The 13,879-nt window shown below is 40.8% G+C and overlaps 1 protein-coding gene and 1 non-coding gene across 2 annotated transcripts in view; both read right to left on the reverse strand.

The window, feature by feature from the left end:
- The window catches only part of WDR43 (WD repeat domain 43), a 37,115-nt gene that overhangs the window by 5,080 nt on the left and 18,156 nt on the right, over positions 1–13,879 (reverse strand). Inside the window, exons 8-14 of the mRNA XM_077341402.1 lie at positions 12,098–12,269; positions 11,823–11,909; positions 6,915–7,043; positions 6,340–6,480; positions 3,491–3,577; positions 2,288–2,319; positions 680–743 (exon numbers count right to left, since the gene is read on the reverse strand). Of these exons, the coding sequence (XP_077197517.1) occupies positions 680–743; positions 2,288–2,319; positions 3,491–3,577; positions 6,340–6,480; positions 6,915–7,043; positions 11,823–11,909; positions 12,098–12,269 (712 nt within the window). The remainder of the gene's footprint in view (positions 1–679; positions 744–2,287; positions 2,320–3,490; positions 3,578–6,339; positions 6,481–6,914; positions 7,044–11,822; positions 11,910–12,097; positions 12,270–13,879) is intronic.
- Positions 11,274–11,350, reverse strand: LOC143828175 (small nucleolar RNA SNORD53/SNORD92). The gene has a single exon (XR_013227546.1). It is a non-coding gene; the product is annotated as a small nucleolar RNA SNORD53/SNORD92 (small nucleolar RNA).

The raw sequence follows: 13,879 nt of genomic DNA on the forward strand, positions 1-13,879 counted from the left end.
GAAAACGGAAAACAAATCTAGAGACCGTTCTGGCAGAGTCGAAGCCTGAATAAATAATATAAGAGACTCTTTATCTTTTCAAGCTTTATTAAGCCACTGGATAGATTCTGTTTTTCTTTTGTCACTAATTTGGAATCGTCCATTTTTCGTGAAGCCAAAATACAAGCACAATCTAATTTATCAAATATTCAACCAGTAAAAATAAAAGCATCACCTGAGGGACAATATTCAGCCTACAGTCCGAGTGAGAACCACTACACATCAAGTATGGGTACAGTATCTTAGAAGATACCAGATTGACAAATAATGAAGAAAAGAAGAAGAAATGGTTCTTATATGCCACTTTTTCTCTCCCCAAAGGAGTCTCAAAGTGGCTTACAATCTCCTTTCCTCTCCCCACAACAGACACTCTGTGAGGTAGGTGAGGCTCAGGTGATATTACTGCTCAGTCAGAACAGCTTTATTAGTGCTGTGGTGAGCCCAAGGTCACTCAGCTGGCAGCATGTGGAGGAGGAGCACAAACACAGCTCACCAGATTAGATATCGATGCTCAAACACAGCTCACCAGATTAGAAATCGATGCTCTTAAACACCACACCAAGATGATTTAGTTTGAATTTAGTTTGAAAATTTTAGGATCAAGTAAAATGATTTAACAGATCTGGTCACCAGCACTTACTGTGGAAAGGTAGGATGCATGCGTAGTTAAAACAGACTTCAGCCATCGAACCATTTGTGAGGCACTGGAAAAAGACAAAAAAGGGAAACACAATATTATAAAAAGATAACCGTACCTCAAGATGATAAACCCAGCTGCATAAGGGTATATAAATGAAATAGCCATCATATCAAAATTTCAGTCCAATAACACCTTTAAGACCAGTTATAGTTCACAAACACATTGGAGAAATAAAACTGTCAAGGTTAGTAATTAATGGCAGACACTTTCCCAGTTGTAAAAAGAAATAATTAAAAGAGACTAGTAGCTTGCTCTCTCTATCGCCACCCATGCATGGAGCATTCACTACACACCATTTGTGATATGCAAAGCAGTGGTATATGAATCAAAGGCGGGAAAAGGACCACTCCCACATCTTACATCTTCCAAAATCTGCTTCATATGGGGTGATCACAGTGTACCTAGCCCAGTACTGTCTCCACTGGCTGGCCTTGGTTCTCCAAAATCTTTTAACAGAGGTCAGCCAAAAAACCTCCAAGTTATGGCACAAGTTATGGGACAATGAGATAGGTACTGGTCTGACTTAGAGATTTAACTAAGCAACCAATTTGTGCCAGCCAATCTCTAAACTAGGAAAGTTGTATGTATTGCTATTAACCCAATTCTGTATTTTACAATTTTTAAAAATTGCTCTTAACGTCATGTTTTTAACAGGAGTTTTTAATGGGATTTTATGAGAATTGTAACGCTCCACGAGCTGGCTTCAGAAGTGGCGGGGAATAAATCAAAACATCAGCATCATCATAACTAAAGCAAACTTAGTTGTTGTTAGGTGCGAAATCGTGTCTGACCCATCGCGACCCCATGGACAAAGATCCTCCTGGCCTTCCTGTCCTCTAACATTCCCCGGAGTCCATTTAAGTTTGTGCCAACTGCTTCAGCCACTCCATCCAGCCACCTCATTCTCTGTCGTCCCCTTCTTCTTTTGCCCTCAATCGCTCCCAGCATTAGGCTCTTCTCCAGGGAGTCCTTCCTTCTCATGAGGTGGCCAAAGTATTTGAGTTTCATCTTCAGGATCTGGCCTTCTAAGGAGCAGTCAGCGCTGATCTCCTCTAGGACTGACTGGTTTGTTCTCCTTGCAGTCCAAGGGACTCGCAAGAGTCTTCTCCAGCACCAGAGTTCAAAAGCCTCAATTCTTTGATGCTCGGCCTTCCTTATGGTCAAGCAAACTAGTCATACCTAAAATAAACAACACTTCTAAGGGCGTCTAAAGGTGGATGAGAGCAGCACTGTTTATTACAGTGTACAAGCAATAGAAGAAAAGTCTTCCTTTTAAATTTTATTTATTTAGATTTATATACCGCCCTCCCCGAAGGCTCAGGTCACCCATACCCACCTGAATCTATCCAGGTGAACTGATAGATTGGCAACCCTGTCCATCAGCCATTTTGTTAGCTACACTGACGACGGGAAAAGAATGATAAGTCTTTTTAAAAGCCCTCTGCCACTTTCCTATCTGTAGTCCACATAACCTTTCCCTGTGTCCTGCTTCCTTCTCACCCACTCATCAAATGCAAGCTATTTTAGGTTCATGGTATTTCTGCTTACCTGTATGGGTGACCTTGCAATCTTTTTGTCAGCTGGGAGGGAGAGAAAGAGGATTGAGATGTTATCAGGCTCAAACAATCATATTTTCTGGCAACACTCACATACATACAGTGTTAAATATTCAAAAATTTGTTTCAAGCCAATTTTTATGAATTGGGGCTTCTGCTAGTTACTCAGCTTTAGCCAGTGTCTAATAGAAATCTGCAAGCAGGGACTTTGCTAGAACTTGTGGAATCATCTCATTTCCCCCTCTATCCCTCTGCCACTTTCCTATCTGTAGTCCACATAACCTTTCCCTGTGTCCTGCTTCCTTCTCACCCACTCATCAACCTATCTTTTATCTGCCCTCCCCATCAGCTTTATTCAATTCAGTTATATCCCACCTTTCATCACAATGGATAGGTTAGGCTGAGAGGATTTGACTGGCACAAAGTCACTCAATGAGCTTCTACAGCAGAGTGGGGATTCAAAGCTGGGTCTCCCAGACAGTAATCTGAAACTGACCACTTTACCAAACTATCATGGGGTGGCTCTCTTGCTGAACAGTAACAAGTAACCAGGTCTGGCTGAGTCATACAAGTTGCATAGTACAAGTCCTGACTTAGGTGGTTGCTCTGTCAGGCCTGGGCTCCATAAGTCCTCCCTCAAAAGTAAAAACATTCCTGGAAAGGGCCCTCCCCACAGCCTTATTTTGATAGAAACCAAGGCTGGCATGCTGGCAATGCTATTGTGGTTGCCTAGAAACAGCCCCTGAGGAATTTCAGTTCTTAAAACTAGTGGCACTGCTGATACTATTCTGAGGTGCTTTAATCCTCTAAAATATGTTTAAAACATTTTAGATTCTTTTGCAAACCAGGGAGCGTTTCTTAGATTTTCATAAATATAAGTATGGCTCCAGTCTGCAAATTTAAGTACCCACAGATAGGGTCATGTTGAGAATCAGGTATATGGATACCCAAGGATATTCAAACTTGATCTTGGTGTCACATTAGTTTTCTCATGGCAAGATATGGCTGCCTTGTAGTACATAAACTACTCATGTTTCATTAACCATCTCTTTTGAAGTCTGCCTTCACCTTAACATGGAAAAGGCTTAGAGAGCAGAAAAGCTAGTTTATTTAAACAACCTGAAAGCCACAGTTCTCAATAACACTGTAGTTTGCATCTGAATTTTGGAATCACAGTAGCTACCTGAGAACTTACCTCATGCAACAGTGGAATGACAGAATGTACTGGTATTCTGGCTACAGTTTTCTTTATGACTGCTTCCTTCTTGACTTGAAGCACCTTCTATTGAAGAAAAGGAATCGGCAAAGAAGCTCAATCAGTGACAAAACTTAAATGTTGACCCCAAAGTGTATAGTATTATAGATGGAAAACAGAACAAATATAGTAGATATTTAAAATAGCTATATGCTCTATAAATGGAGATGACCTTCAGCTACCTACCAGATCTTGAAACTTACTACATGTGTCTCTCACTCTGTAGATACACATTTGCATCTTAACCAAGCTGAAAAAATACCTGGAAAAGCCCTTGAAGTATCTGGGTCTTCCCAAAAAAACAGGAAAAAATCCAGAGAAAATCCCAGATATATCCCAGAATTACTTGTAGATCCGAAAACAGTGGAGAAGCTGGAGTAGATTGCTCCCATCTCTCAGCTGTTGAGCTTCTACTGTAGCCTTAAAAGTTTCAAGGGACTGCAGACGACAGACTGAGGATCAGCTGTGCCAGGGGAAGTATACTGTTCCTACTGGTTTGGGCTTAAGGGCTGGCTTCTCATGCAGCCAAGTTTAAACTGGAGAAGCCATCCCCAGAACTTACTGGGCTGCAGGGAGCTATTTGCTAGCCATGGAACAGCAGATCATGGTGCCAGATTCTCCTGTAGTGCAGTTTAAACTGCTCTGCATAAGAAACCAAGCCAGTTCCCAGATTAGGCTGGCTTCTCCCCCTCCTCCCACCTCAATTTTTCTTCTCAAGTCTATTGGACCCAGGAAAAACTGGGATTTCTTAAATTACTGTGAAGAGGCCCAAGCAAAATTTAACCACCATTCTTCACATTTGCTTGTGACCGGTGTTGCTTCTAATTTCTGTTAATAATTTAAATGAAAAGTTCTCCTTAAGCAGTATTATCCATCTTAGATCAATACTGCTATAATCTGTATAAATTTGCAGAGTCTTTGTTTGATGCTTGTTATTCCACAAGGGAAACCGGGTGGATCACTAGGGTCACCTGGGTGAGAATTAACTGCAAATATCTACTCTGCTTAGCAGGGGTATGTGAAGATTTAAGAGACGGGCACCTTATCAGTGAGGTATGCAATGTTACTATATAGCTTTTGTAATGGGTTAGCTTTAAGGGGAGTTAAGCCTGCCAACACAAAAAAGTCTTGGGTATCAGTTCATATTCTGTCTCCATCTTAGGAGATTGTAGATATTGTGTAGAAGTCATTGGTAGTTCTTCTTTGGATGTCAGTAAGATTCAAGAGACTCAAGAGGATTTATGAAATGATACATCTTAGCTTGCCTTAATTTTGGGGCCTCATCAACTGGGAAAGGATGAGACCTTTTCTTGCTTATAGAAGCAATAGAAACTTCATACCCCCTCCCACAGATAATGCGACAATTCTGGCTCTTGAAAAACTTTTCATAAATATTTCAATGACACACTCCATGACAAAGAAGAAAAATATACCCAAAACAAATCCTAAACAAAAAGAAACCCAACAATAAAAAACAAGCATAATAAAATAGATAACAAATTAAATGGGATGAGCTATGTAAACTTAACTACATAAGCTACTACTATACTAGTTATAAAATAAGGCCAGCTGTTACACTAACTGTAAATAAACTCTAGTAATCAAAAAAGAAAAGTGAGAGTATAATAAAACTTGAAGTACTAACAGGGATTAGCGCTTCACATTCCCTCCCTGATTCTTAGCCAGCCAAGAAAACTTCAAAAACAACAGCTGAGCCAAAACAAACAGGCAAAAAGAACAGACCTGCCCAAGGACACCAGACTAATTAAAGCTATTATCTAAAAAAAACTAAAATAAATAGGATAGAAAGCGATAAGGGAACAATTAGAGTAATAACACTAGAGTGAAGTGAAGCAGCTGGTCCCTTAAGTAATACATATGGATCAATTCTCAGCAAGCGGCTTTGTTACGTGTCAAATACATTCAAGACCTCTTCTGCATGGAGGACTTGCCCAGCCATTATGCTGCACTACCCCATTTTTTTGCTGCAGAATAGCTATCCTGATCTTTCCTTACAAACACATGAGGAACCTTTGGCCTGCTTCCTCCATCTGCCCTGGATTTCTGCATGAAGTCAGCCAATGGACAGGAAGTTGAAATTTCCTGCAGGTTTTTTTTTTTTTTTTTGCTCGTCAATAACTGTCATGTGATGAAAACTCTCCGATCATCTTCCAGCTCCATTTTGTCCAAAATATATATATTTTTTAAATTACCATTATGACACTGACTCGGGGATAAAAAAATTGGGCTGTTTTATTGAGCCATTCTCCTACACACATGCAGACTGTCCCCAATCTCACTAAAACCAAGCTGAATCCTAAAGTAAAAAAAGGAAAGGTGCCAACCAAATATGGTGGTGGGTGTTCCTATTCCGTTACATTGGAATTGTATTGTAATATGATCAGACATTTTTTAAAAAGGGCCAGAAAAGGTTGCAAAGGTAGATGATTGAAGTGACACCTGGGGGGGGGGCAGCAATGCCCGACTTGGGACACCCCAAATTTTCCCATTTGCACATGGCCCAACACATACACCATTGCATCCCACGGCAAAAAGTGGAACGTGGACTTCTCTTGTTGCAGGCCAACTGAGGGAGTAAGTTCGGCCAGACCTAGGACCGCCCCAGACAGTGCCCAATTCCATTCATAAGCTGGATTTAGAACCACGCACAAACAAACGGTGATTGTAGCCTAATCAGTCATACTGAAGAGGTCTAAGTTACAAACCCATGTGCCTGCCTTCATGGTATTAGACCTCATTACTAGTTCATGCCCATTAGATATTCTTACATTTAAGATCTCAGGATCACTGCTTTCCAAACCCTGAACTAAGAGCACTGCAAAATTGTCAGTCTGTGGAAGGCCTCCTGATGGCGATTTTATTTTCATCACATCAATATCCATTGCACCAAGGCGGTCTTCAATGCTCTCCTACGTATGGGGGAATAAAAAATCACCATTATTTAAGAGGTACTGAACATAAAGTGTTGTATCCTGACATGATCAGATTTTTAAAGTACTTTTTGAAGCAATGTGCTGACACACAGAATCACTTCTTTATAGCATTAAGCTATATCTAGGTAGATAACTAAAGTGGTTTGTTTCTGCTACAGACTTATCGCTTCAATCTGCTTGTGGCCCTAGAATCCTTCTCATTTAAGAGTCACAGATACCCACTGTTTCATGGAACTGCATCATACTGCAGATGAGGAGGAATTTCCCTCATTTCTGACCAATAAGCATAACAACATAGAGAAGGACAACTCAGCCAAAAAAGATTGTCTACTCCACAGTGAACACAGTAACAGGTGGTCAAGGATGTAAAATGGGCTGTTTAATTACACAAAAGCAAAATACTGATTTACCTCTTTGTCACCTGGTTTCCTCTTATTTTCAACTTTCTCTCTGGAAGATGAAGATTTGCTAGCTGTGCTATGTCCAGGAATTCCAGGTATTAGCATTTTTGCTTCTGAGTTCATTATGGGAGTTTTCACCTAATCAGAAAAAGATACCCCCATGTGAATGCACATTCCAGTTTGATTGCCTTCCACATTTTGCAATAACTGATTTGCCTTAATTCCAGGATGTAAGCCAGAACACTGAAACCCAAGTTTCCTTGGAGAACCCACATGATTATAATAAATCATCATCATCATCTTGATTTTTATAGCCTACCTTTCCCAGATGGCTCAGGGCTATATAATTATGCAATTAATGAGGAGTTAAAAGAGGACACTTATTTCCTGGTGGAATCTGGAAGGAAGAAAGCTATTTGGAAAGATGGCTTCTGAAACTGTTGCTGTTCGAACTCCATTATAATAGTAGTTTCTATAAATACTTTAAAATATTGATCCCAGTGCTCAGTTAATGTTTTACAGTGGGATGAACCTTCATTTAGAAGAGACACAATGTGCTGCAGTGTGTAGAGCGATGGACTAGGATCTGAGAGTTGCTAGTTCAAATCCCAGACTTGCCAGAACTCCACTAGGCAACTCGTGCCAGTCACTCTCTTAGATGAGCCCATTTCTACTCAAAATCGCTAGAAAGATAAAATGGATAGGAGAACCCACGTATGCCAACCTGAGCTTGGAAGATGATGAAAAAGCGATATTTACCACCATGCCAAATAAAAATTAAGAGCAAGCTAAATCATGTTCACCTACAAGTTCAATCATGCAGGTTTTAAAAATTATTATTTCCTTAATTCACTCATCTCGCAAGGCAGAAAGTAAGGTGGCAGACGGTTACTGTCCCACAAATAAAATAACTGATAGAAAAAGGGATAATGGAAATAAATATGGAAGCATGGAAGCAAAACTACAATTAATGTATCATCAGTGTTAAATATATGATAATCTTGCTACAATTTACATTTTTTCCAACCAAAGACAAAGAAGAAACCTAGTTGACTTGGTTAGATCATTGCCCTAGGAAACCGAAGACAACTGTACAAAGCAACTGAGGTCCCCTGGTGATTGTGTTAATTAACAAATATCCATCCACAAAGGACATCACTAAGACAAATACATCAAAAACAGTAACTGATCTTAACGGAGGAAAAGCTGGTTTAATTTATTCTTTCAAACACTGAGTCCTTGATGGAGAGAGGCAGGCTACAAAAAATAAAATTGGGGTTTTAACAGCTGTCTGGCAGACAAGTCCTTAGCTGGTCCAGAGGAGTTGCTACATGCCTGACGTACATACTGTAGAGTTGTATACCGGATCTCTCTCTAAGATGCCACAAGCTGTTGACAGAGATGTGCAAACTTGCTAGTCCTGTCTCTCGATAGAGAGTTTTGCAAATTATTTATTAAATCAGGACATTAAGGCTTAGTAGACTGCTCACTCCTTTTATTAAACATTCATTGATAATGTCAAAAGCCATTGAGGCCTCTCTGCCTGTGTGCTTTCTGGATCTGAACTCATAAGAACTGTAGCAAAACCCATATATTTCCTGTTTCTTTTACTCTGCTATGAGACCTTACCAAAAAAAAAAAAAAGCAAAATGTTAACCAACTTATATTTCACATCTTTAATCTGGAGGGTCAAACAATCTTTTAATCGTTAATTAAGTAGATGCCAAGGGAGAAATTTTAGCAATAATATTCATACACGTATTCTATGATCAACGATCTTACACAATTCAAACAACTGACTATATACGGAAAAATAATTCTGATGCATTTATACAATAATTAAAACACAGTCTGTTTTTTTCCCCTTCACTGGAAACCTAAACTTCTCCTTTCTATAAAAATATACATTTTGGTACCTCATCACTCCCACAGTGAATTATTTATCCTTATTTGTATTTCTTGCAATATACCTATAATTGCATATCTAAACAAAAGATAGTATCACTCATATGTTTGTTTAAAAAAACACTGCACTTTTCAGATGATGTTACATGAATCTAAATGAGGTATTTTGGGGAACAGATTGGAGCACAAATGGAATCCAACCCCTAGTTTACTAGGGAGCTGAGTGACTTAAAGAGAGTTGGGAGATGTTTTATGGAGGGGGGGGGAGCTTTCTTCCTACTTTGGCCCAGAAGACATCTCCCCATACTGACTCGGCCAATCTGGCCACTTTGATCCATGCCACAGTAACAAGAAGACTAAACTACTGTAATACTCTCTGCATAGGACTCCCCTCAAAGTCAACTTGGAGATTCCAGCTAGTGCAGAAGGCTATAGCTTGGTTATTATCAGGAGCTAGGCAGGGCATGTGTATTATTCTTATTCTGCAGTTCCTCCTCTGGCAGCCCATCAGTTACTAGGTACAATTCAAGGAGCTATCACAGACAAAACCCTTACGAGAAATCACATTGGATCAGGCCAATGGTCAACCAGCCCAACACTCTGGGTCACAGTGGTCAAAATCCATGGGCCATTAGGAGGTCCACCATTAGAGTCAGAGCTCCAGAAGCTCTACCAAGCACCAATACAGATAATCGCTGCCCAAGAGAGAGTGTTCCACCTATGCCTTGTGGCTAATAGCTACTAATGGACATGTGCTCCTTTCACAGCCTTAGTCCCTCGTATCTGAAGAATATACTCTTCAACAAGCTTCATGACAGCTTTGCTCATCTGTACAGGGGCTTCTGCAAGTGCCACTCTGCAAATGGGCAAAATCAACAACTGTCCCCCAAAATGCATTCTTTGTTGTGCATCCCACCCTATGAAATGGCCTACCTGGAGAGTTCGGGAAGTCCTCCTCCTGGAAGGTTCAGAAAGATGCTTTGATAATGGACCATAAACTTTACTAATGTGTATAGCAAGTATTGGGTGTTGCTACAGATATGATTCTATGTAGAATGCATCATAGTAATACTCATGTTTTCAGTCATTTGTTTTCTGCAATCCAAATCTTACTATTTTATTTGATGTTCCATTCTGCTGAGTGTTTTGACTTACACTGTGACATCTGCCCTGAGTCTCAGTGAGAATGGCAGGATAAAAATGTTAAATTCTTTACAGAAATCAGGCGAAAACAATGCACAGAAGAATACTTTCCACACCATGCTTGATGATCAACACAGATTCAGTACACATCATCTGCACTGCATGTAAGGTTATAAATTCTCCCTAAAGTTCTCAAGATTAAACTAGAGACATAGCCCTACTTAAGCTGTGCTCAGGTCCATTCCGCACGACTTTAATATAGCACGTCTTGCATTTTGTTTTCGCCACTAAAACTACATTCCGTATGACATCGTGAGCAATCTGCAACACTAGCGCGAAAATCGCTTCGTTGTAGCGATTTCCGGGGAATCCAGAAAAGTGGATTCACTCTCAGAAAATCGCTACATTCCTGCCAACAACCTGCAACACTTGCGAAAAAGACCTGTGCGTTCTCAATGTAGCGGTTGCAACAAAGTCCCTCCCCTTGGCTCTCTCCTCCGAACTTCTGGCAAAGCAATCGCCATTTTATTTCCCTCGGAGCGAGCGGGAAAAACAATGAACCAGCGAGGCTTCATTCTCCCAGGGAGGCTTCTCCGGCTACAGTTGCTCCACAGAAGTTCTTTAAAGCTCCCCTAAGTCCCCAGGCACAACACAGCCCCCTGTTCGCCAGTTCCCTTTAATTTCGGCCAAAAATGCACCCGTTTGTGTGTGGGGGGGATTTTTCCCCACTCGGGGAGTGTGGTAATGATGACTCGCCAGCTCACACGCCAGCTAGTTAGGAAGAATCAAGGCATATTCGTTGAAACATGTGTGTTTTTTTTAAACTGTGCTTAAAGGGAAAGGGGCTTTTCAGGAGCATGATAACAACCGCCCATTGGCTGTTCGTTTGATTGACGGCCAGGAGCGGAAACAAGCTCAGAAAAAATCGCTTCCTTTCTAGCGATTCCTGCGAGACCGGAAACGTGTGGGGAATGAATGAAACGCTACTGGATTCCACTACAAATGAAGGTATGTGGAATGCCGAGATTCCACTATTTAAGATAGCATTATTGCTTTGTGAAACCAATTGGCAACATTGGCCCTTGTGCGGAATGGGCCTGGGAAAAGGTATAAGAACAATTAGATCGGAACGTGCACATTTACAAAATACTTTGCTCTGAATAAAGCAGCTCTCTTTATTGTTCACTATATGCTTTAAAGAAACTCTCCTACTTACAATCTAGCCTTTGGGTGGATTTTGTTTGATCCTAAATACAAAGGTCCTAGGACAAATAAACATACCTATATAAGACACATGATCTGTATTTCCATTTGTTAAGCATGCTCAGACAGCCAAGAGGAGGTCCTCAATGGAATTCAGTGAAAAGCGAAACCAAGACAGACTGTCATCACGGCAAGCCCAACAGCACCAAATGCTAACCTTCACTGACCTTTGGGAGACAATATCTGTATCTCTTAGGCAAGTCATCCCAAAATATTGCCAGCAGCTTAACATTATCATTATAGACTGGAGCCTCCAAATGTTTTGAGCCTGTGGACACTTTGCAGTTTTGATATAGCATTGTGGGTTCAGCCACAAAATGTCTGCCCAACTTACCTTCAGTCACAAAGTGAAGATTCTTGTGCTGCTGCGAAAGCAACGTCTTTAAAAATCTGAACAGCCATTGAAATCTCCAGTGGTCAATACTTAACACTTGTCCCTTCCCATTTTCTAAAAGCATTTTGTGGGCACCAGAAGAGATACTGGTGGGTACAGTGGCACCCACAGGCACCAATTGGGGACTCTGTTCCATCGGGTACCATTAAAATAATCAGAATGTGTTAAAAACATTTCAGAGACATCCATTTAAAAATAATCTTGAAGTTTACCTTTGTTATAGCCATTTCTGTTTTAAGTGCCAGGGTCTTCAGAACATCCCTCACTAAGCATGTGTGAGATTCTAGAGTATTTAGGGTCTACAACAGGAAGAAAGATGATTTTAAACATTGTGCAGATATTTTAACGTCATGTAATAAATAAATGAACTTACAAAATTAAAATAGAGTCAATCCAAAAAAACAAGCATCTTTATGAAATGTTAGGACTTTTATTTGGAAGCAAATTAACACAGAGATCAACACAGACTTCCAAAAAGACTACATACCACTCTCTCAATAACAGGCTGTAAGGAATTTCCATACGCAAGTATTAAGGACTGCTTGTCTGAACAAAATGCAGCTGCCAGAATAGGAACTGGCTTTGGTGTGGAATCAGTACCCTCTCCAGGTGTTGCTATCTGGATAGTACAGCTTGATGTCAAGGGCTTTTTGCAATACCTGCAAGGAAAGGAGCCTGATGAACAAGTGTAGAATTATTTATTTTCCGCCACAGCTTGCAAGCATCTTAATAACAGAACTTATTTTCACAATGTCTATGCACGTGGCAGCTATTATTTACAGTTAACCTGTGCCAATTCTGCAGTTGTAGCTGTCACAAAAATGGAAGTAGTCAAATTAATGTCATACACTGAACTCAGTAATTTAACAATATAAAAGCACTGTCTTGCAGGATCCAGCCAAGAAACACTCTGTCCAGTTTTCGCCAAACCCACCACACACACACAATTGTGACATGTCATCTTGCCGAAGAGGACAGCTAGAAGACAGAAATAATTGACTGAAAACTGCTGCTATCGTGTGCTGAGATTTTAAGTATGTTCACCATTTCACTAATAGGTTAGCCAAGGCAAGTTAAACTGCCTAAGGTGGCCTTTTTCAACCTATTGACCACAGGGTAATCCCTGAAATATTCAAGCTTCAAGTAACCCTGGAAGTAATGCCAGCTAGCCAGACCTCCCTTCCATGTTCCCAGAAATCACATGTTTACACAGGGTGCATGGGATCACTAATAAAATAGAATGCTTGGTAAATAAGAAGTTTTGTGTGCGCTGTACCTTGCCCGAGCAAAACAAGGAAGCATTCATCTCAGCTGTCATAAGGCCCATCATTCAAAACAGCAATTCTTTTCAAGGGAAATGATCTGTGATTTGTTCACTTGTAACTTTGGGAGATCTCCAGGCACCATCAGGCGGTTGGCAATCCTAGCAAGACGTGAGAATATATTCTCCCAGGATTGGAAATGGCTGCCAGGGCAAGGGGAAACCTGGGAAGAACGGAATCCTTGTGCAGGGTCCTTGCAGGTTTAGTATCTCTTGGCTAGGGATGCCAGCTGTCAGTTGGAACCTGGTGATCCCCTAGAATTATCTCAAGACTAGTTTCCCTGGAGAAAATGGCTGCTTTGGAGGGTAGATGATGTGGTATCGGAGACAGTCTTCTCCTGCTTGAATATCTGATCCCTTTGCTTGCAAGAGCCTTCATCCAGCCATTTTCTGCCAGTGTGGCTGAGAAGAAAAGTTGAGAGGGGAGGAAATGGGAGGAGCGCAGCAGATTCAGCTCTTCCCTCTCATTCCTTTTCCATTGTGTGTGAATTCAACAAGGCCACCGGAGACTCAACAGATAAGCAGAAAGCTACTCTGTTTTTCTGACCCCTCCCCAGGTTAAATTCATAGAAACCCTAGGGTTACTCCAAATTTCTAAATATATATAAATATATACAAATAAAATTAAATCCTCCTCAACTGGAGTAACCCCTTCAAGTAGCCCCATCTTCAAGTATTTAAAAGGCTGCCATGTAGAGGATGAAACAAGAGTTGTTCTCTCTTGCCCCAGAGGGACGGACCAGAACGAATGGGATGAAATTAATGCAAAAGAAATTCCGTCTAAACATCTGGAAGAAGTTCCTGACAGGGCGGTTTCTCAGTGGAATAAGCTTTCTTGGGAGGTGGTGGGTTCTCCATCTTTGGAAATTTTTAAACAGAAGCTGGATAGCCATCTGATGGAGAGGCTGATTCTTTGAATGTTCAAGGGGGTGGCAGGTTACAGTGGAT

Source organism: Paroedura picta, chromosome 1 (genome assembly GCF_049243985.1).
Source record: "Paroedura picta isolate Pp20150507F chromosome 1, Ppicta_v3.0, whole genome shotgun sequence".
In the NCBI taxonomy this organism is placed as follows: domain Eukaryota; kingdom Metazoa; phylum Chordata; class Lepidosauria; order Squamata; family Gekkonidae; genus Paroedura; species Paroedura picta.